The 24,949-nt window shown below is 38.8% G+C and overlaps 1 protein-coding gene across 3 annotated transcripts in view; it reads right to left on the bottom strand.

The window, feature by feature from the left end:
- Window positions 1–9,620: 9,620 nt before the first annotated feature.
- The window catches only part of arhgap39 (Rho GTPase activating protein 39), a 65,497-nt gene continuing 50,168 nt past the window's right edge, over window positions 9,621–24,949 (bottom strand). For 2 of the 3 annotated variants that reach the window (XM_026146463.2, XM_080292163.1), the window contains 7 exons: window positions 24,081–24,266; window positions 22,275–22,488; window positions 16,635–16,708; window positions 15,463–15,662; window positions 14,698–14,789; window positions 14,372–14,541; window positions 9,621–10,052 (listed from right to left, as the gene is read on the bottom strand). In XM_026146463.2, coding sequence (XP_026002248.2) covers window positions 9,858–10,052; window positions 14,372–14,541; window positions 14,698–14,789; window positions 15,463–15,662; window positions 16,635–16,708; window positions 22,275–22,488; window positions 24,081–24,266 — 1,131 coding nt within the window. In that variant the 3' untranslated portion in view covers window positions 9,621–9,857. Of the gene's footprint in view, window positions 10,053–14,371; window positions 14,542–14,697; window positions 14,790–15,462; window positions 15,663–16,080; window positions 16,177–16,634; window positions 16,709–22,274; window positions 22,489–24,080; window positions 24,267–24,949 lie in introns of those variants that run through there. The other variant, XM_026146465.2, reaches the window with a different exon arrangement.

The following is a 24,949-nucleotide window of genomic DNA, read 5'->3' as shown; positions in this document are numbered from 1 at the left end:
ACATAGATTAGGGGATTACATGTAAACACTCTCTTGAGCTTTAAATTTCCATTTTATAAAAGTCATTTACTGAGCACTTGCACAAAAATCTCTCATCTTCCCCAGCTGTGCAGGCAGCTGTTTTGTAACAAACTGCACAGAAAAGACAAAAGGCAATGTGGTGGCTGTCGCTGTAGGTGGTAGAGCAGGTCACCTCATCAGGTTGGTGGTTTGATCCTCATCTCCTCCAGTGTATGTAAATATCTTTGGGCAAGACAATAATCCCAAATTGCTCTTCGATGCCTCCATCAGAGTATTTATTTTCTGACCGTTTTCTTCTTCCCACATTTTTACACAAACATATATACTTTCTACTCCTTATAATTTAAAAACTGACTCCTTAATTTATGTTTAATCCATCCGAGGGAAGTTTTTATTTTACGTCGCTGCACACCGTCAACCAATAAACCGATTTGAGCTGAAATGGAGGGAATAATTACACAGAAAAGGCAATCCTATTCATGTATCTGTCACCAGGGCTTATTGCATACAAACAAGTGAAAGAGGCAAAAACACAATTTATGCATCATTTATAGCACTGTGCTCAGGGGTTAAAGTGGGATAGAACGACTGCAGATGGTCACAAATTGTTGTTGCGGTACTTCAGCATCTACCTAGCACTACAGAGTAGCAAGCATTAAAAGCAGTAACATTTGTTTTTCAAATGCAGCACTTTTTGTCAGCTCATCAAATAACAGCAAATACACTCATTTATGTGCAGTTTGTTGAATACTTGAATACTGTTCATGCTAGCTAATGTAATGCTGTATTTCTCAGGGAAAGAAGATTGTGAGATAACTTCACTCAGAGAAAGATGGAAGAAAGACAGGAGAGGAAGAAAAGAGCTTAAATGTAAAGACAAAGATAAAGTTGTGTTTTGTTTATGTTGTAAAACCTCCTGCAAAACAAACTGAGGTAACTAACTTTGTATTATTCCAATCAAAAGGCAGTGTCATCCAGGATAAACTGGTTACCTTTTTATACTGTTTTGAATTTACAATAATGCATTGTGTTGGACTGGTGCAAGTAGGTGTGGTGTTCATGGTCAGAGTTAGATAACATCTAGTATAAGGAGAGCTGAAGATTCACTTTATTCAGTGAATCATCCTTTACAAAAACTGTATACTGTCTAGCATAAAGACAGAACAAACAGTTGGGAAAGGAAATTTTAGAGGATCTTCAGTGTTTTGGACAACCTTGAACACATTATTAAGGATATATTAATGGGAAAATGTTGATATATCCAATCTTGTCAGTTTTCATCATGTGTTTATTTAAAAGCACTTGGTCCTCCTTGAAACACCCTCTACAGATAAATGGATATAGTCCAACCAGCTCTGCCATCATGTCACCATCAGTTTTTCACTGTGAAAATTCAACATTTTATATTTAAAAAATATATTGTTGTATTTGTAACTACCAAGCTCCACCGAGAGTAGTTAAGACTTTGAGTGCTAGAGTTGTAATATAGTATAATTAACGATAAAAGCCAATCTAACATTTAGACTCAGTTACTCTATACCATTAGGAACTTTTATCTTTTACATTTGGACAAGTAATATTTCGTGGGTATTACAGGTATAATAGGAATTTTTTGATACTTTGTATCATTCTTATAGCATTCGTTTTCTGCTCTGACTTTGTGCAGCTCACACTTCATTCAGCCTGTTGCTGTGAGATTTAGGATGCATCGCACTAAAGATGTTCTACGTATTTTTTCGTTATTCCGTTGCCCTGTACTCATGATGTGTAATGACAATAAAGTTAAATCCGAATCCTTTTCTGTGTTGTGCTAGTTGAAGAATGGAAATCCATCATGGTAGACTACGTGAGCAACACGTGAAGACAGCTAGGAAAGAATAAAATATTTCATGCACGTATAAAGTCAGAACTTTCTAGAAAGTTCTTTTCTTTTTGCCAGTGCAGGGTGACTGTGGTCACTAACTTGGTATGAATCCCCAAAAAGCCATATGACAGCATACAGCATGAGTCCCTCTCAGCTAGAGATTATATGAAGCAGTGATCCTAACAGTCTGAACCAAAATCAGTCTCTGCTCTGGGCGTTTCAAAAGACGCATGGTTATAGAACACTGAGTGCTCTGCTTTATAATGAGTTGTGCAACAACATATTAGTTTGCCATATGAATTGTTTATTAAACCAGCATCTGTTACACTTCCAGAGTCTCCTTTAAGACAGAGTGTGAGTGACAGTGGACAATTAGATACAAATGAAAACCTGGAGAGCTGAAGTGGAGAGCAGTCTTCTGTTCATCTTTGTTTTATATCATCTACACTGACCACAAATTCATTAGTAGGAACTGTTAGAAAACAGTTTTCTGAAAGCAGTCAGAAAAAATGGATTAAAACGAGCTTCCTCTTATTATTGGATTTTTAGATCTAAATACTAAAACATGTATTTAATGTAATTCAGCTTGTTTTTCTAATGTCTTGTAAATTCAAGACAGTTAAGACCCTACTTCTGCATGCTCACTGGTTGATTTACTGGGTCGATCTACAACCATCTTTTCCATTTAATACAAACACACAACATGAGTCTGGTCCTCCGTGAGGATTTTCACCTACTAAGTGGTCTCAAAAGAAATCAAACATTTGGTTGTGTTCATACATACACACAAAAAATAGCTGTCGTGGGAAACAAGTTTAAGTTTTGTCTATGATTTCAACGTCTGACAACTTTAACTCTTAAAAACATTTAAGAGTTCACTGGTCACATGTGAGAAGTGTCAGTGTTGTGACATCTGACCTGGATGGGGAGCACTAGCTCACTACTTTTACTGTCTATTTTAATTGTTTTTTTTCCCCTCAAAGGTTTAGCTGAGTTTTGTTATAAGTTAGGAGTCTTTAGAGCTCGAATGAGGAACTTCATCTCACTGTGTCATCAAGAAACAACTTCAGCTAAGCTGGTTTCTTATGCTTTCATTTCTCAATGACAAAAAACATACAAGTAGATTACAAACCACAAATGTGTTTTTAATGAATTAGTGCATTTTGAGATTTTGGTTTGTTTGTTTACACACCACGTCTTATTTCAGACTGAAAAACTTCGCTGTACTTTATCTGTTGGATATTGTTGCATAATTAATGAGAGAATTCTTTACTGGGAAACAGAAAAATTCGGAAATTCTTTGTAATATAATAATAATAATAATAATACATAAAGTCTTGTAATACTTCAAACTATTTTTTCCTAGATCCAAAGACACTTCATTTCAAACATACCACAGCACTTTGAGTCAACTCCTGTTTACAAGTCCTGATTAATAAAGCACACCCTCTGTCAGTTCTTAGGTTTACATATCAAGACAGAATAAAACATCAGGTAGTTCTTACCTGGTTTTCTTAAAATTAGTTAAATGCAACATCAGATGAACAACACATTCACTGTGTAATTATATATTCACCCCCCAAAAAATAAACTGCAGACGCGGTGAGTAGAAAAATTAGGTAGACTGCATAATTTTAGAGCTTTTATCAGCAATAATTTGATGTAATCATTTTCTGTATGACTAGAGTGGAGTAAAAATTCCTCCACAATTTTTACATTTTGTCAGTTAATTTTTTCCCCGTTCATTGCGCTTTGTGGGCATTCAACTCTCATCTTCATGCCGTAGCATTTCAAAGTCTGTTGTTGACCTACTGGTGTGCTTGGGGTCATTTTCATTGTTGCATAACTGAAGTCTGACTAAGTTTTAGCTGTTGGACAGATTTAACCTCACATTTCACTCAAGAAATAGTTGGTATATAAAGGTGTTCATGGTAGACTCAGTGACTGCTCAACAAACCCAATGATCACCCCTTGGTGTTTGTTGTGTCTCCATGTGTGGCACTGTGCATTCAGATACGGTTTTTAAAAGCTAGGCAATGCTGCCATGTTATTTTGAGAGAGAGCAAATGGGCTGGTACTTAGTGTTTTGTAAATACATTCAAAGCACTTTCTACGACAAATCATGCCTAAGCACTTTCAAACATTCACACACACTGTGGTGGATGTATCCTGGTCATCTTGGGGTTCACCATCTTGCCCAGTGATGCTTCAGCAGTCAACCAGTTGCTTTAAGATAATTGCTGATTACTTTCCTCCTTTCAATTGTGTTAACACAATGCCAAGACTTTTATAGGGTTGGTCAAATGTGCTGATGAGCTGCTACCAAGTTGTTGTTTTTTTTGTAGGGACAAGGTAAAAAGCTTGGGCGTGTGGTTCGACATGGTGCTCTCTTTCAAGTCTCATGTAAAAGAGATAACAAAGACCGCCTTTTATCATTTGAGGAACATCGCCAGAATCAGACAAGTTTTGTCAAGCGACACTGCAGAGGTTCTTGTCCATGCATTTGTGTCCTCACGCATTGATTATTGTAATGCTCTTCTTTCTGGGCTACCAAAGAAAAGTTTTAGAGGTCTACAGATGGTACAAAATGCAGCTGCTCGCATTTTAACAAGAACTGGGAAATTTGAGCACATTAGCCCTGTACTGAACTCTCTTCATTGGCTACCTTGTCAGGTTCAAGCAGATTTTAAGGTCCTGCTGCTCACCTACAAGGCTTTAAACAGACTGGCACCTTCATACCTCTCCGACCTTTTACATCTTTACGTTCCATCCCGTGCTCTCCGATCTCAGGACTCTGGCCTTCTAAAGGTTCCTAGAGCCAGAAAAAAAGACTATTGGAGAGCGTGCTTTTTCTTTTGGTGCCCCGTTTCTGTGGAATACCCTCCCTCAAGATATTAGGCAGGCATGCTCTGTTTCCGGTTTTTAAAACTAAGCTGAAGACACATTTGTTCACCCTATCTTACAAGTCTTAATTCTATGGCTTTCAGTTTAAAATTTTTACTGTTTTTAACTTGTATTGTGTCTTTTACCTGTATTGCTATGTATTGTTTTTATTTATTTTTTATCTTTTTAGTTTCAAATAGTTGTACAGCACTTTGTTTGAAAGCGCTTTATAAATAAAGTTATTATTATTATTATTACCTTACAGAAAATAAGCCAAAATGGAAAACAGCGCATACAGAAATTATGATGCATTTCATATATTGTAATGATCTAACGAATTAGACACCCTCGGATGCCCTTTACTAATTAAGAAATGCTAAGGACCAGAATCTTTTATTATGCCCTGACATGTAAAACCTTATAATTTAAGGAGGGTATACTGTCTTTTTATTGTGACTGTATATTTTCCATAATTCAGAGGTAGTTTCCCCAATCATGCTCATGCCTCAAGCTTCCTTATTTGGAAGAAGGGGAAATGAATTTTTATTTAAAAAAACAAAACAAAACAAAACATGTTTAGCTTGAATTAATAGTTGACTGACAGTACATTTAAGTAAGCTTTACTTAGAAATTGTGCAGCTAGCCCTGCAAATGGTGACCTGTCCATGGTGTGCCTCTCACCCTGTGAGAGCCAGGATAGGCACCAGCCGCTGTCTTAAAAGTTAATATCCTTCTCTAGACAAATGACTTCTCTGGGCTTTAAAACACTTTCTGTTTTTTAACAGGTGGTAGGTAGAAACCTGTGGATGTTAGAGGAAATGAGTTAAAATTGCCACTTTGATTAATGTAACAAAAGGTACACTTTAATTAGACTTAAATAAAACTGAAAAAATCTCACCCACCCTGGTCCTTTCACAACAATCTCTATTACATATGGTGCCTTTTTATCTGTTTTTCTGTACATACTTCTTTTTACATAGTATGTACAGTGACAGTGTACATTTGATCTATGTGGAGTGTGTATTTCTGAGTCAGTGAGCTGTATAGACACACTATGACTTTCAGCTGTATTATGGAAAGAAACACATCCAAATTGAGATTCACAGTCAAACATCACCATGTGTGAAAAGATACGCAGACACACTTGTGCAATAACACAAGCGCTCATCTTCGGGAGGCATTAAGCAAATATCCTTAAATAAATACAAAATAAATTAAATCATATAAAAGAATGTGTTAAAAAATAAAAAAAGAAATTCTGTTACATATTAAAACAAATCGCAAACACAAGTAACAACAGTACTTGCTCATAGACAAAGAGCACAAAGAGTACAGATGGCTACAATCTGTAAACAATTATGGACAGAAGGACAAACATGCATGGAGACAGACACATCCACATGTCATCAGTGTGTAAAAAGGACTAGTGGACCTAAGGTGGTGGTGGATGAGGACTTTTTCTCTGGGATGGGAGTATTATGGAAGAGCTGTCACTTCTCACTTCCCGGTCAAGAGGTATGGGCTGCAGTGCTGTGTTTGACAGCATTATTGGCAGTGCTGCTATCAGCTGCTTTCCTGGATGTGTTGCTCATAGATGGCTCAGGACTAACTGAACAGCACCAAATTCTATGGCAGAGTGAAAGGACATGAGCGTTTCATCAAAATTTCCAGAGTGCAAGGTCATTTACATTTTTTCCACACCAGAAACCACTGAAGGTTACTATTTTGCTCGCACTATAACTGTGTACAAGTTTTACTGTAATTGTATGGTGATAACATAGCCATCGTTGATACAGGAAGAATTAAAATATTCTCCCAGTTACACAAATACCTGCTTAAGGCGAGACACTACCGTTAGTGTTTTTGTGTTATTTTGGTTTCATAGTATGTCTTCTTTCAGAATAGTGGAAAGAATACAAAAAGATATACACATTTAGATTTATTTTTCTGCACTGGACATTTATGCAAATGTTTCACAATGCAGAATTTCTCAAATGTGAGTTCTCTCAGTCAGATACCGGGCAACTCAGTGTTCAATATTCTTTGAGACATGCACAGGAGGAGCCAGAGATGTATCCACCAATCTTTCAGATAGACACAACTCTACCACCTGACACACAGCTGCCACAACTACAAGCTGTCCCAGGTGGGCTCTCATCCATGTACTGACCAGACCAGAAGTCGAGCTTATGTGTGCTCAGGGTGGAATCGCCTCATGCTATCAGTAGTGACACTGAACCTAGTGTCTGTAATATACAGTGATCCATACACTGCTTAAAAAAATTAAAGGTACACTTTGAAACCACATCAAGTCAACTCAGTGGGGAAAAAAGTCATGTTGGGTATTTATTTTAATATGGACTTGGTAATGGTAGGAATTGAAGAATGCCACATCATTTGAGGGAAATAAAAATTGTCAACATATAGAAGGCCGAATTCAAAGATGCCCCGAAATCAGAGTTTAAAAAATGATGCAGCAGGTTAGTCCATTTCGCAGAAATTTCATTGCCGCAACTCAAAATGCTGCAGTATTTTAATAGTTTGTATGGCCCCATGGCCCCCTTAACACCATTGAGGCATGCTCCTAAAGAGAAGACTGATAGTGTCCTGGAGGATCTCCGTCCAGATCTGGACCAGAGCATCAATGGGCTCCTGTTTTGTGTGGACTGAAACATAATGTCCCAGAGGCGTTCTATCCTTCACCCACCAACAACTGGGGAGGAAACCAGGACCCACTCCACCAGCGTAGGGTCTGACAATCGTTCCAAGGCTTTCCTCCCGATACCTAATGGCAGTCAGGGTTCTGTTGCCTAGCCTGTAGAGGTCCCTGTGTCCGTCCAAGGATATGCATTTGCAGACAGTCACCACTCACCACCAAACTGGTCATGATGAACAATATTACAGGTTCTCCATGGCTTCTCCAGACCCTTTCATATCTGTAACATGTGCTAGTGGTGGACTTGCAAATTCTGGTATTCAATGGCAAATGCCAATCGGACTCCCTGGTGCCAGGCAGTGACCATAGGGCCCACTAGAGGACGTCAGCCATCCTCATGAAATCTATTTCTGACTGTTTGGTCAGAGACATTCCCACCAGTGGCCTGCTAGAGGTCATTTTGTAGGGCTTTGAGTTGTCCTACTGGTGGATCTCCTGGAGTAAGTACTTGTCTCCTGGAACCTCCAGACATGGCAAATTTTCTGGCAATGGCACGTATTGATGTGCCATGTTGGTGGAGTTGGACTACCTGTGCAGCCTCTAAAAGATGCAGGCATTGCCATTGTCACCAATAGTGACAATGACCTTAACCAAATGCAAAACTAGTGGATATAAACAGTCAGAAAAGACAAGGAGGGGAAAAAATGTCATTCACCTGCAAAGCCATTCCTGTTTTGGGTTTTTTCTCACAGACGCTCCTCTAGTGCACCTAGATTTAATGAAATGTTAATTGAAGTAACATCAAAACAATTGATACAACCTTCTCTGCTACTTAATCTGACCAGCTCACTGTCACAGAAGTTGGTTGACTTGATGCTATACTCTGATTCAAAAGCATCCCTTTAATTTTTTAGAGGACTGTATATGAGGAGATTGAGCTTTTAGTGTGCAAGATTTCTTTTAACCATTTTCACTTTGTTCAAATGTGGAAACTCCACTTTAATAACCCTTTTTAAACAGATTCAGGGCTTTCTATGCGTCATTCAGAGTCTAGTTTGTGATAAAGTATTGCAGAAGATGAAATAGTTGTCTCCTGAAAAAGTATTCTCCTGTACTGTCACTCATCTTACCTGGTCTGACCTTTAGTTCTTTAATTCCAGACTTTTCAAGATCTGCATGTTGGAAGTAACTTGTTATGTTAACATTTCTCAACAGTGAGCCACATAAACAGCCAACTTTTTTTCATAATGCGGCATACAAAATGTTTTGTTCAATTCAGACCTCATGTGTAGCACGTACTAACAATTATAGTGATCAGAGCAGTCACATCCAAAAAAACAAGGAGTCTGTGAGCTAGTGTTCATGCTCTCTTCACAAATTGTCTAATTAGTCAGAAAGGTTGTCACATTATCTTTTTCTTTAAAACGACAGGTGTTTAAATCATGTTTAATTATTACTTGTTATTAAACCCTGTCTTTCTTCCACAGCGTCTTTTGTTATTGCTCACTCAGCTCTGTTTTATTCCCTTTACTCCCAACCAGCTACAGATGGCTGTTCCTTCTACCAGAGGGTTCTTCCTCCTCAAAGAGATTTTTCTTCCCACTGTCATTAAGTGCTTGCTCTTAGGGGGTAGCCTGATTGTTGGGAATTTCTGTCTATCATTGTAGGGTCTTTACCTGACAGTATACAGTGCCTTGAGGCGACTATTGTTGTGATTTGGTGCTACATAAATAAAATGAAATTGATCTGTGTTTGATTGTTGCAGTCACACACAATGCAGCACGCAGTGTGTTTGAACAGCAGCTTTGTTCTCACTGGCAGCAAACAAAAATTCAAAATGTTTTCAGCTGCCATAACTTGACCCGATCCCTGTGCCGATGATTTTTACTGCTCTATAACTGTTTGGACAGTACTGAAGATTGCAGAAAGTGGAATCCTCTGGGACACTGGTGTACGCTGAAGTAGGAAAAAACAAAGGAACATTATGTAATAAGCAACAAGGAGTCAACCTTTGAGGTCAGAACTCCAAGAACTAAAATGAACCTTTGAATCTAATGAATTGAGATCTTTCCTAAATCCCTCCTATTCCTCTACCCTAAGTGTATACTGTAGAAATGTATGTGAAGGCACACACTGTATTGTCATGTGAAAACCTTGTAACGCTAATATAAAACACAAGTGTTAACTACGCCTGGAGAAACAGAAAAATAGCAGTTTCATCTGAAAATGCTGAATGGACATATTCAAATCAAGGCAGTTTTCTGATGCTTTTAGGAAAGTAAACACATTGGAGATTAAGCATCCAGCAGCAATAAAATGTGTATTTCGATGTTCTTGTGCTGGACAGTACTGAAATGTGATGGAGCAAGTTAAAGGGAGTGCGGAGGAAGCAGGAGTGAGTGAGTATGGAGGATGACTGTGTGCAGCTGGGGGTTATAGGATTCCATCCATGAAACTGGTGTCTAGCCGCTGGATGAGCACCCGGATAAAGGACATCTCCTTGCGAGTATTTTCAAAGATGACCCTAGGATCATCAGACTGGCAGCGCAGACAGTTGGGAGCCATAACCATGGCCAGGTTGTTCACATCCATTTTGGTGATGGCCACATTAGCAGGCTGGGCAAATACCTAGACAAACACAAGGAAAGATCTCTATCTAATAAATGCAATAACATTTCAAGGTCTTAAGCATACTGTGATGATCTGGCAGGCATAATATTACAGTGCTGGAAAAAGATTATGTTTTGTGTTTCTCTAAAGCTCATATCTGATCATGGTCATTTAATTTGGCAACACTATGTAAATGTGACTCCCATTGTGCTGCAGCTTTTTTGTTTTAACAACAGTTCTCAGCTTTTCAGAACTGTTGAGACCAACTGCTGTAATTTTAAAAGCCAAATGTTTTCAGATTCTTTAAATAAAATGTCATAGTATTCATAGTTTTCCATAGTCTCCTTTGTTGTAGTTTCTGCCAAAATTCACAACACATTTTCAGTGGTAATAGATCAGTTTAGTGTGGATTGGTATTAAGATAACCAAATATCAGATATGTTACTCAAAACTGTTATACATCATTATATATCATTCAGAAAAACTTGAAATGTGCACTCTTTATAAATGGTTGTTCTTGTCTCAGTGATTTCCACAATCACAGAACAGTTGTTAGAGAACAGTTTTCCACTCAGTCCATCTCAAATAAGCTTGGGCCCAGGCAGAACACACCGTTTCTGGATTATACCTGTTGCAACACAAATACTCAAAAGTAGATGATGAAATAGCAAAGTTCTTTGCAGGTTTACACTAAGAATCATTAACATTATCAGTCTTTTATCTGCTCTACATACATTCTTCTTTATAACTCACCCGCTCTCAGATGCTGTTTTAATATCCAGTCACGTTCAGTTCAATTCAACTTTATTTATTTGGCAGCAAATCACAACAACAGTTGCCTCACGGTGCTTTATTTATTCATAACCAGGACTAGGGAGGGGCATGTACGGTGGGGATGGTAGGTGGTAGGATGACAGATGTTGTGAAGGAGGGCGTGTCCCATTTTGACCTTGGGACTTCCAGGTCACAGATGTTAGAAGTGAAGAAGTTTCTCGGATGAGAGAGGTGAAACGTCTTCAAGAAACTTAAAGAAGTTCAGACGCTTTTCTTTCCAAGCTCCTTAGACAACCCAGAACATAAGTCCAGAACTACCTCAGCAAAAAAGAACAAGATGGTAAGCTTGAAAACATGGAGCAGCCAGCACAGCCTCCAGACTTAAACCCCATCAAGATGATTTGGGATGAACTGGACAGAAGAGTGAAAGCAAAGCACGCTACAACTGCCAACATTTATGGGAACTTCTACAACAGATAGGGAAGAAGCTTCCGAAGAATATTTGATTTCTATTGTAGACAGAACGCCACGGGTGTTTTTAGCTGTTACATCTGCCAAAGGTGGCAACTTTGATGAGTCAGAAGTTTAAAAAACATTTTGGTTTATAAATTGATTTCTTTTTTAACTCCAACTGCTTATTTGTACGATGCTTTCATTTCAGAGTGCAATGAGACATTAAACTCCATAATTTTTTAATTAAAACCTAGAAACCTGGAAACCTTTTACCAGTAGTGTATATGATCATATTTAAGACTGAAACAATAATTAATGGTAGGACTTCTTTGAGCAGTCTTGTGGGAATGAGGTCTAAAAGACTCATTGATGGTTAGGAGGAAGTAATGACTGAAGTTAATTCAGAAAGATCAAGAGGAGAAAGAGTCTAAATACATATCAATGGTACCGAAAGTAGCTGGACATAATGTTACATCAGTAAGATGGTTATGAATATTTTTTTATTTAATGTTTAAAATTTTATATCTCTGACTCTCTCGCACCTGCAATCATCCGTCCCTCTTCTTCACCATTTGGTGTTTCTTTTTGGTTGAAAAGAAATACAAAACTCTCCATCCCTGTATTTATTTCACTGGTCTGAGAAAAATCACAATTTAAAAACAAATACCAGTTTCATTTGTCGTCTTCTGAACCAGATGGTTGGCTTGATGGTTTTGGAGAACAATCTTCTCCAAAAGTATCTGGTAATGACGTTCAGTCTCACCAGCGTCCCTTCTGTGTTTAGGGGCTCTTGTTAACAGCATTCTGTGAGATTTCCTTAACTACTTCACCTTCACCTATCTCAGTGACATCTTGATCTTCTCAGAGTCAGTCCAGGAACATGAAAGCCTTGTCTGACAAGTGCTTCAACAACTTCTTGGGAACAAGTTCTACGTTAAAGGGGAGAAGTGCGAGTTCCACGCAGAACTTTTGTCATTGCTTGGTTTCATTGTGAAGAAAGGACAAATAAAGGCTGATCCAACAACAGAGGCAGTAGTTCTCCCATCTTTACTTCTAAGAAACACTCTCTCTCTAAGGTACTTTTTATACCCAGTCATAATACTGATGATTAACTTGATTACTTGCAAATGTTCATCCTTTCTAGTATAACATACTTTTTAAACCTTTTGTTACCCCTGTGCCAACCTTCTTGAGGTGTGTTGCTGCCATTACATTCACAATTAGCTAATATCTTTATTAAAAGTGAAAAATGTGTCTAAGTTTGAACATTTGATATATTTTATATGTTCTATTGTGAATAAAATATGGGTTTATAAAATTTGCAAATCATTGCATTCTGTTTTTATTTATTTCACACAGCATCCAAACCTTTGTGGATGTGGGGTTGAAGTATAAGTTGTGCTAACATGTCTCTATTCAGGTCATAGTAGTCTAAGGAGTCTAAGGAGCTTGGAAAGAAAGCAACTTCTTTAAATTACTTGAAGACGTTTCACCTCTCACGCTTCAGTTATAAAGTCCCAGGTATTTAAATCCTAGTTAGGGTTCAAATATACGGACTACAGAAACCACCCATGCTTTAACTTGAGATGCAATCCGGACTGCTTCCCAAGAGATTGCACCTTGAGTCTACAGTCAAGGGACAAGAGCTGAGGCAGATCTTATAGAGAGCAAAGTAAGTAAGTATGAAGAGCACTCCAAAGTGAGATCAACCTGACCCTGCAGGAACTCACAAAACTTCTACCTTCTCCCATTTCATAAGAGGTTTGTGGACAAGGCACAGTTGGCACAACACACGAAAGAGAAAGAAAGACAACTCCAGAAATTCCAACACTCCAAACCAAAACTTACTACTTTCAATTAATGCCCAGACTAAAACGGAAAGACTTCACAACCAAAGACAGCCAGGTACGTCAAGCACAACTTATCAAGCTCAGCTTTACAAATCTGATAATTTTACCATCCAAAAACCTTTCTGTGCGCACAAATGTCTGTGCAGATAACCATTTGTAAATCTTAGTTTACGCTTGTGGATCATATCGTACACATTTGCAACCCTTTTGAGGCAAGTTGTGTATAAATGACCAGTATTTATTCAGGTTTGGGCATACATATTTTTAAAATGGTTTCATATGTGGTCAAATTGCTTTGTATTTGAGTCTGAATTGAAGCACATGCTTGTGAGTCTTCAAAAGTTAAACACAAATCACTGCACGCGTTCATAAATCTTCATTTATGTTTGTGGACCATACTGTACATATTTGTAACCCTTTTAAAACACCTTTCTCTTCTATCTGCCAGAACGAAACGTGTACGGGACGGACAGGACTATAAATCCCACTTCAGCTGTACATCTGGAAAATGGTAAACGGTAAACGGACTGGTTGTTACACAACTTGCCTCATTCACCCATTCATACAAGCACTTTTTGCTATGCTTGTTCTATCTAAGTGTTTTCTATCTACTATTTACACACATTCATACTCTGATGTATGCCTCAGAGAAGAACTTGGGGTTAGTATCTTACCCAAGCATATTTGGCACTTTGACTGGAGCAGCCTGGGATCGAACCACCAACTTTACAATTAGCAGATGACCTGCTCTAAGTAAAAAGGTCAGTCTTGGGATGATGCAAAGGTTCAAATTTTGGATGGAGAAGACTGATGTTTTGACATAGAAGAAAAATAGGCCATATATGTCCACTGTGAATGACCACCTTTGAACAGAGTGGGTGGTTTATGCCATCAGCTGTCAGCCCCCTACAATTCAGTCTCGAGATCCCTTCCCAGGTGCCTAAACTCATGTTGCATGAGGTGATCTCAACAGGTCACATGACAGGGTGAGGCAAAGTCTCACACTGGTTTCACCTGAAACCAGTGTAATGACCCATACCTTTTTTCACACACTGGCAGATGTGCATGATTAATAGTAAGTCAGGTTAAGGGACAGTCCTCACTAGGTTTAAATCCCTGGGATTTTCCACCATTTGGTTTTAGAAATTAAGAAGCCTCTTCGATGAGAGGTGGAATGTGTTCAAGAAATGTTAAAAAGTCCACTCGCTTTCTTTCCAGCTCCTTAGACAAGCTGTGCTAACCTGTGCATATTTGTGTTACCTGTAGGAATCGAATGAGATAGCAGAGCACCAGTTTGTTGATATGTGGCAGGCCCAGCACCACACCGACAGCTGCTTCTGGGTTGTCATAGTGAGTGATACACTCCTCATAAAACTCGTGAGGGATAAGCGGTTCTTCGAGCTCCCTGTACCAAAGTTTCAGCAGAGAGGCTGCAGATACAGAAGAGGACACCAAGTGAGACTTCTAAGAAAGCACTTATTCAGGAATGAAAGTCATTTGAACATCTCATACTACTGCAGGCGGATCATATCTGGGCTGCAGAGACACAGTGTTCAGTAGCACTATTCAACAGTGTGTATGTGTACCAGGAATGTGTGGGTCTTCCAGTCCTGTAGGGATTTTCCATTGATCCACTTGCAGCTTGAGGGCATTGACTTCATCTATGTCCCCTGGTACTCTGGAGATCAAATATCACAGGATATTTACACTTCCGGCCCTCTTCTTATGCTACATAGTTGTTTTGCATAAAGAGTGTGAGAACCAGAAACACAAGGATGTACAAGAGCTTCATCTCAGACATGCAGAAAGCAGATACAACACACACAACCTGCTGACCACATAACTGCTCACAAAGACTTGTAGCAACTCTTATAAAAACACAAATGTTTCTTCATCATTTTTGAAATGCATTAAAAATATGTTGAAAACTGACACATAATTGTGGCTAGAAGAGAAATCTGATATCCAAATGTATGTATTAAAAGATTATATGTCATTAACTTGCCCAACTTTGCACTTCTTTCCTTTGAGTTTTAAACTGACTGTTTGTCAGCCCTTAAAACTTAACCTGGTTGCAAATGTGGTTGCAACATGATGCAACATGACAAGCTCCACATTTTGACCAAGACTTATGTACTTTAAGAGCATGTGACCAAGAAATTATTTATAGTAAGATTTTGCATGGTTCCACTAACTAATGACACATTAAATAGTCATTAAATGCTTCACAGAATTTAATGTCTGTAAAGCATTAATTTTATTTTGTTTCATTTTTTTCCCCTCACATCTGTTTTCATACTGTGCAGTCTTCTATCATCTATTTGGTCCCATTAGCTCCCTTCCTCACTCACCTGAAAATGCCTTCTGTTTGGTCTCCATTGAGACACAGAACCTCTTCAGAGAGGCGAGTCTGTACCCATGGCAATTGGCGGTCTGGATATCGCTCCTTCTGGAGTGCCATGACCTCCTCAAGGGAGGACCCAAACATGGAAGGGTTGAAGATGGCGTTCCTGGCATGCTTGATTTCCTCTATGCAGGGTTTCTGCACACCCTGAAAAAGTGTGACAGAAACGCACACACAGACACACACAGATAAGTTACTGCAGGGCAGCTGAGGCAGAGCTGAGAGCATTTTGAGTACTAAAGGAACATTCAAAAGTATCAAGTATTAAGATGTCAGTGAAAAAAATCCACAAATATAGTTAAACAGTACTTGAGCGATTATGGATTTTGGCGATCTCTACACGTCAACCATGGGAACATACTTTCTTCTCGCATGAGTTTACTTTCTAACTCTCGTCTGGATTATTTCCTAGTCAGCAGCTCACTGTTGAGTGACATTTCAGACACTGAAATACACCTTATACCTGTCAAGGATCATGCTCCCTTGTCTTTAATTCTAATACATAAGTAGGTCATTCAGCCAAGTAAAAACTGGAAATTTAACACATTATTGCTTATAAATGAAGATATTATTAAATATTTTAAAAAAGAGTGGGCTTTATATTTAGACTATAATGACCTGCCTGGAACATCAGTATGTGGTCTCTGGGAGGCAGGAAAAGCTGTGATGAGAGGAAAAATAAGTTCATTCTCATCTCATCAGAAAACAAATATATATTCACCACAGATGAGCTCATCTAAACACAAAACTGATCTGTTTCTTGATAACATAGCCCTTCCAAAATTATTAGACATTAGGTTATAGCGATCAAGGGTATAAAATGTGTAATAAACCTTCTTAAGAGCTTTAGATTATTAAATAAACTGGCTGAAATGTACAGTTCCTCCAATTGCTCCTTCCATTTCTTCCTCATTAATAGTCAGGTATTGTTTCTCCTAGGCTTACAGATTTAAATACACTAAACTACATACTACATATTTATGAATATATTTATACTCATAAATATCATGTCTATATGTTCTTCTTTTGCAGGCTGCATCACTGAAATGAACATTTGTGTCAATAAAGACTAGGTTGAAAAGGGAAAGTAAAAACATGTGGACAGACGGCGCTCCGTACCTTCTTGGCTCCAGTGAGTGCAGCTTTTGTCAGTTTCCTGTAGCAGTATTTAGCATAACTGCTAATGGCCACACCTTGAGCAACAGAAAAAGACAACATATTAACAACATTAGGAGACTGTTTTAGTTGTCTTAAATTGATTCATTAGCACGACAACAACTCAAACATTCTTCCAATCTGTGGAGATTCTGTATCTCACAATGTCAATCACTGGTGTTGGATTACCATTTTGTAGATTTGATTATGGCGCTTTGGCTGTTGCCATCTGAGATTTGAAGTAGGAAGTGTCCATATGTGGATGACAAGGTGGAGCTGGTGAATAAGGCTTCAATGCTCAAGCCAGCGCTCAATATATGTACATCAATGATAATTTGCTTCGGAGAACCACTTCTAATTTCAATAATTGCTTAGGCAATGGCAGCAACTATTACTGTGTTTTGAAAAAGCAAAATGAAATAAAAACTTAGTACAACAACAGTAATTGTAATCTCTGACTAAAAGAGAGATGGAGCATCAGTTGTTTATGAGAGACTTTAAAAATAGTGCTGAAAGTAAATCTGACAGCCATAGTGACTGTCTGTATTTTGTTGCAATTTACAAGAGGTCACCCAAGGGAAATAGCACAAGAAGTTATACTCAAGCTAAGGCTTTGTTACAGGAACATTTTGGAAATGGATCGTCAATGAAACCGAGCTCGTTAAATCAGAGGACGTTAAGGTACTTCAGGACTACAGTTTACTTCTTAGAGAAACGGTAAATGTTAAAAGAACTGATTCCTACTATGGTGCCAAAAAATGTTTGCCCCCTTCCTGATTTCCTAGTGTTTTGCATATTTGTCACACTTACATGTTTCAGATTATAACCCAAGTAAATACAAAATGCAGTGTTTAAATGATGATTTCATTGATTAAAGGAGAAAAGTTCTGCAAACCTGACTGGTCCTGTGTAAAAATAGTAATTGAGTTCAGTTTCACTAAACACACCTGATTACTGGCAGAGCTGTTAAATCAAGAAAACACCTAAATAGATCCTGTCTGACAAAGTGCGGCAGACTGAAAGATCTCAAAAAGCCAGACATCACGCCACAATCTACAGAAACACCTGAGAAACAAGTCTGGAAAAGGTTATAAAGCCATTTCTAAAGCTGTGATGCTCCAGTGAGCCACGGTGACAGCCATTATACACCAGTGGAGAAAACCTGGAACCATGCCTGTAAATAAGGAAAACATTCCACATCAGAAGGATATTTGGCTTCATTTAAGACACATTCCCCTTCTAGAAATCGAGTCAGAGATTGAGTCACTGTTAGGGGTAAATGTACCAAAGGCACTGGAACCACTGAGTTTAAAAAAAGAGTAAAACATATTAACAAATTGAAAGTACATAATGTTTGTCTGTGAGATGGTTATGAATATTTTTCCAAAGGTATCCAGAGTCGCATGTAGTGAAAATGTAAAGCTATTGCTTCACTCGTCTACGTTCATCTGAAGAGGAAAAAATTTCCACGGGACTTTTAAACCAAAGGTATTCACAGTTTTACTTAACCAAGCCAACACGAATGCAATAAAATAACTTTCATTACCCATGAATTTACTTATTAAATAACTAATTACACAAAATAAGTTTGACAGTAAATATAAATACTGAAATATATGTACTATATTAACTTGGCTCCCACACCACCTCTGTGTAATTCATTATTGTACATTTAAACATTTTTAGGAAATGATCAGACAAAAGAGGAAGGTTAAGAAAGATCCTTTATTCCGACCATAGCACATGGACTTGGAGATAAAAGGATTCAAAGGGTTTGCATAGCAAGTGGCTGTAGACAAATTGGCACTTGATGATGGGACATTATGGTATATCCCTCACAATAGTGCTGAACTCATGCAGAGGCTAGATCTCACTAGCTCTTTGACAAAAGTTGCAACCAGAGCTTGGACAACATTATTGAAGCACTGTTGAATCATCTGGACGGAGAACAAAACAAAAGGCAGTCTACATCCAAAGAGGAACTTTAGAATATCCTTAAAGAATCGTGCAGAACAATTTATGAGGACTACTAATAGAGATTAGAAGAATGCTTGACCAAATGAGTTCATGTTGTGTTGCAGAATAAAAGTGGTTATACCAAATGATTCACTTTCATACTACATAGAATTTTACATATTCAGTTTTAGGCTTGTACACTGTATTTCCTTGGATATTTGGTAAACATTATGGAAACCATTTGTGGATATAGACATGTAAAAACACAATGACTACTTAATTCAACTCAATTTTATTTCTGTAACTCTAAATCAAAAACAGTTGGCCCAAGTTACTCTATACTGTTCATGGGACCCAGCTGGACGCATCCCAAAGAGACGACATGGGCCCAACATCCCGTAGGCCTGTCACTCACAGGGGGCATCATAGCGGCAGCCAAGAGTGGAGGCCTTGGCGGACCAATCCCCTCCTATTGAGGCTGGTAATCGAGACATGGAACGCCACCTCTCTGGTGGGGATGGACCCTGAGCTAGTGCATGAGGTTGAGAGATACCGGGTAGATGTAGTCAGGCTCACCTCATTGAATGTCTTGGAACAAGCCTCCTTGAGAAAGGCTTGACTCCCGAAGGCTCTGGATGTTGTAGGAATGTCATGTTTGACACTCCTCTGTAACATTGTGTGGAGATCTGGAGTGGTGTCTCAGGATTTTCAGACTGGGATGGTGAATGCCATCTTTAAGAAAGCGGATTGGAGGATGTGCTTCAACTAGGCCAGGGTATTGGAAAGGACAATATGTCTGTTAGAACAACCCCAGATCCAGGACAACAATGCAGTTTCCATCCTAGTAGTGGAACCATGGGCCAGCTCTTTATCCTCTCAAGGATGTTTCAGCGTGAATATATGTGGAAGTTTGTCCAACCAATCTACGTGTGCTTTGTATGCTTGTGGAGGGCGCTGTAGGAGTATGGGGTGTCTGGCCTGTTCTTATGAGCCATTCCATGTCCATGTACAACCGCAGCGAAAGCTTGATCCCTTGTTGCCAGCAATCTGTTAGACTAATTTACAGTGGGAGACTGCTCTTTGTCACTTTTGTTCACAACATTTATGGACAGTATTTCTAGGTATAACCAAGTAGCGGCCACAGAATCTCATCTCTGCTTTTTGTAGATGACGTGGATGACTCCTTTTTAATGTATATGTCAAAGTCAGCAGAAAGGTATTAAATCACCACTTGGTACTTGTTTTAGTCAAATATCTTCACCAAAAATAAAATGATTCTATAGAATTTAATTATTTCTTTGGATTGTGAGTTATGTAGATGTCTGTTGGAACTGTCTGGTGATAGAATCTCCTCCAATAACAATAGAATAGAATAGAATAGTCATTTATTGTCATTGTACATGTACAAGAAATTGTGAGTGCTTCACACCAAGTGTGCTAGAATAAAATATAAAAGCAGGAATAAATAACACCTGAAGGTGGAGACAGATTCCACCTGTTCTCCATTTACAATGACAGGGGAGTGGACCTGTCACTGCCTCCTGAAGTCCATTATGAGTTCTTTTGTTTTAAGGACATTGAGCTTCAGGTTGTTTTCTGAGCACCAGTGGGACAAATTCTCTCGCTCCGCCCTGTACGCTGTCTCAACTCCAGTTGGTTAGGAAATCCTGTGATCCAGGAGCAGGTGGCAGGGGGGATGTTGAGGTGGTCCAGTTTGTTGGTAAGGATGTCTGGGATGATGGTGTTGAATGCCGAGCTGTAGTCCATGAAGAGCATCCTCACTTAATTCTTCCTGTCATCCTCCGTAGACTGATTTGGTCTGTAAACAAACTGGTAGAGATCGAGATAGGGCAGTAGGCAGCATGTGCTGAGAGACTATCCGCCTCAAACACTGGTGAGGGCTTGAATGCCTCTTCACACCTGGCGGGAGTTGTTGTCAGTGAGGAAGCCCTCTATACTCCTCCTGCAGGCCTTCTTTGGCCCGTTTGATGCTCCTCCTCCTCAGGTTGTCCCTGGCAGTGCTGTACAGAGAACGGTCCCTCAGCATGAAGGCTGAGTTACGAGATCAGAGCATGTACTTCACTCGTGATCCAAGATTTTTGGTTAGGAAAAACCTAGGTGGTTCAGTGACCTGGGTGCTTGGAGAGGTTTGTTTCCTAAGGGAGGTGGAGACAGGGAAGAGAGATGGTCAGATTGTCCTAGGTGGAGGAGGGGTGTCGGATTTTAGGCCCACTTGATGTTATTCTACACATGGTCCACTGTCCTGTCCCCTCTGCTCATGTACACTTAACATGTTGGTGGAATTTGGGGAGTACTGATTTTAAATATGTCTTATTAACGTCCCCTGCAACAACATTGCCTTTTTTAATGTTTTTCCATCTGCCCCATAAACCAGCTCCCTTTTGTTAAATTCAGTTCTGCCTGCGCTGTCTGCATCTGGTCCTCCCTTAAAACACACGCCAGTGATCGTGACACCATTAGCTTGCGAGGTAGATAGAAGCGTCTGCACTGACTGGACATGGCCTCTAAGTACGGTTAGGAGTGACTGTCTATAATTCTACTGTTGGCATCAGTTATGAAGTACATAAGGACAGAACGCTCCGCCCCTTCCCTTACCAGATTCACTCCAGTCCTGGGGGTGTAGATTCCGGCCCGGTAACTCCACTGAGGCACTGGATTCAGTTACAATCAGCGGACAACACTCCTGGACAAAGCAGTTGTATTAAATCTCTGATTATAGCTCCTCCATTGTGTTTTTGAGAGATGCATTGGTTGTTTTTGCAGCTGGATGCGACAGCCAGCTCTGCATCCCCACTTTTATTTTATCTTCTCGCTTGCTGTTCCTGACAGCAACCCACGAAACACCCGATGGTCTTACAATCTCAGGTGGGAGACTTTCATTCCAATCTAAAGTCCAGACTGAGGTTGAGGCCAATGCCAGTTCTTAACAAGTGGAAGTGATCAGTGCTTTGCAGGACGACGCAACGAAAAGGCATAAGAGTATGAGTAAAAGCAATTGATTTGTGTAGCGAAATAACTATCCCTCTTTGTCTAGAATTAAAATGAGCAGAGAAGATGTGGTTAAAGTTTTTTTTTTTTTTTTATATCTGAGAGTCAGTTTACAATAAATGTAAACAATGTAAGCTTTAAGTTTATTTATGTGGCAGATGCTTTGAGTCTCTGCCTGTGTTCCAACACCACAGATATTCTAAGTTACAAAACTTGGCAATGTCATTATGAGAGATTGCAAATTTATAAAGTAGAGTAGAAAAAAAAATGTTTGTGCATGTGTGAATATATGTGTTTGTGTCTTGTGCCTGTATGTTGAGGGGATATAAATGAAAAATGTACGGAATAAGAGAAGTTTGTAAAAATCAAAAAGACAAGGAAAGACGAATGCTGTGTCAATTTCTTTTCAATGAAAAATTCCTGTGTTACTTTTACAAAATGCTTTGTCAATATCCATTTGCACCATGAAGTGCTGTCCCGTCAATCTTTAAGCATTTGGCTAAATACGAGTAAAGAGTGTAATTTATCCAAGTCTTTCCATCAAAAGCCACCTCAGTAAAATACCATCCAAGTGACTTGGTTCCAGACAGATCATGTGTCACTGGTACTAAATAGCAGAGATGTGTGTTGGACCCTCACCTTTGGTGTCATTCAGAGGGTCCATGTGTCGATAAATATAGCCCTCCAGGTAAGTGTGGAAACGGGGTGTTGGGGGAAAGAAAGCTAGACAGATGGCCATCAATTCCCAGCCTCGCTCTAGGCTGTCGTAGCGGAAGTTCTCTGTAGTTTGACGACACAGCTGGATGTAGAGCTCATCACGCAAACCCTGATTACTCCACCCACGCACCACAACCTGACAGACAGGCAGAGGACCATGTAACATTAAAAAATTTGAGGTCATTTGAACTTTTCTGTCCAACTGATTTACCTCAATTCTACAAAAATTGGAATGGTGCGTAAAATGTATATGAAAACACAATGCAATGATTTGCAGCTGTCATAAATATTTTATGCACAATAGAACAAAGACATATCAAGTATCGGAAATCAGAAGATGCACCATTGTAAGAAAAAATAAGGTCATTTTGTATTAGGTGGCAGCAACATGTCTCAAAAAAGTTGGTACAGAGCCATGTTTAAAACTTTGTTGCGCCAGATGTTTTCAGTTAGTGAAACAAATCCAGTATGCAGTTTATCATTGTCTTGCTGAAATATACAAGGCTTTTCTTGGCAAATATGTTGTCTGGATGTGAGTGTTCCATAGGCAGGGTGCAGGATTTTGAACTGAATGTTAATAACAGGCCAGATGGTCTCTCTCCTATTTAATGCAGAGGATGCGGTATCTTTGTTTTTAAGAATTTCAAAGGTTGATTCGTCTGACCACAGAACAGTCTTCTACTTAGCCCAGTCCATTTTAAAAGGACCCTTAGCCCAGAGAACGTCGCATCACATCTTTGCATAATAAACCTTTAACCTGCATTTGTGAATATCACAGGAATGTTCACAGACAAAGATTTCTCAAAGTGTTTCCGAGCCTGCAGTCATTTCCATGAGAGAATAATGACTGTTTTCAATATAGTGCCACCACAGGGCCTAAATAACACAGGGACCCAATACTGGTTTTTCGACTTCATATTTTCTGAATCTTTTGATGATATTTTGTTCTGTAGATAACGAAATATTCAAGTTTTTTTTAAACTCAATTTTACATTAAGGAACATTATTGTGCCTCTTTTTATAGTCTTTATAAACCAAGTCGTGTTACTGACCTGTTGACAATTAACCAAATTAGCTAATATTTTAATGAAATAGTAAAATGTCTCACTTTAAACATTTGCTAAAATACTGTGCAAAAGTCACGATCCACCCCTCATTTCTTTTTATGTTGGTAGGAAAATGGGAAATGGAACAGTGCTCTATTGAACTCTATAAAACATATAATACAGTATAAGGTAAAGGGTACGAACAGAGTTTCTAAACTTGAAATGAGCTTGAAAGTCAATATTTGGCATGACCGCCTTTATTGTTCAGTACAGCCTGAACTGTCTTGAGGAAGCTTTCTTGTAATTTCTTTAAGCAGTCTTCAAGACAAGTTCTCGGTTTTCGTGTAAAACTTCCCACAGCTATTCTTTCTTTGGCTGACTTGTTCTATTCTATGATTCTGATGATGATTAGAAATAAAAATGATCCTTTATTCCATTAAAAGTCTGAATGTTTCAGGTCACTGGATATTTTTTTCATATTATCCTTCTTTAGTGTAAATAGGGTTGTTGGCCTTCCAGTTCTTCTTGTGGCCTATATTTGGCCAGTTTACTCATTTTTTAAACAGCACAGTGGCTGTGTACACACTGTACCAAACTTCTGGACTCAGTGTCAGTTTTCTAGTGAAGGTGCTGAAATAAAATTATTTATAAGGACATAATGAGAAAGTTAGGAAAAACTCACCTCCAGAGCCACAGAAAGGGGGTCGGCCTTGGAGCGACGGTCTCCCATGTAGGTCTGGATGAGTTTAAAGATCTCGACTGCCTCCTTTTTCACGCTGCGGTCTGAAGTCACAATCATGGGCTTCTTGATAGGCTCACTGCTCCAGGCCAACATGTTGGCAATAGAGACCTTTCTTCTAAAAAGACCCTGAGGAAAGAAATCAGGGATTGAGAGAAATATAAAGTTGTTTAAGTGACACAGAAACAGATGCTAAGAGAGTAACTGACATTTAATTAACCTTGTCTCAGCAGAGAATTATGGCTGCCATTCCCTGAGCATCTTCCTGAAGTCTCTTCTTGTTAAAAGGATTTCTTCTGCACTACTGTCACCAAATACTTGTTAATGGGGATCATCTTAAATTCATTAAGGTCTTTTTTTTACAGTATATAGCCATTGAAGAACCCGTTGCTATGAACTGACATTGTATAAATTAAATTTTTATTTAATTTAATTATAGTTGTACATTTTCCCTTTTTTGTTGAAAATATTACATATTCATAGCCCTAAAAGGCTTTGAGATATTTTTTAAGTTAAGTGAAAGGTAAAGATTATCAGTTTGGATATGATATGAGGTCATCACTCTTTCACTAAATTTTAGCAACAGTTGCACCAAGTGTATAAACTACTGACAGTGCAAAGCTGAATATGCCTCTACTGAATATAGCAAGAAAGGTTGACCTTGGAGAAATTAGCATGTACTTTACATGACTACAGGCGTTTCATCAAGATATTGCTACCATTCACAAACACATTAAATCCATCTGGGTTAGACCTTCTAATTAACAACCTGGAAGCAAGCTTTAACCATCGGGGGAACAGATGGTTAAAAC

The sequence above is a fragment of the Astatotilapia calliptera genome, chromosome 17 (assembly GCF_964374335.1).
Source record: "Astatotilapia calliptera chromosome 17, fAstCal68.1, whole genome shotgun sequence".
Taxonomy (NCBI): domain Eukaryota; kingdom Metazoa; phylum Chordata; class Actinopteri; order Cichliformes; family Cichlidae; genus Astatotilapia; species Astatotilapia calliptera.
This window is presented reverse-complemented; position numbering and strand designations above follow the sequence as displayed.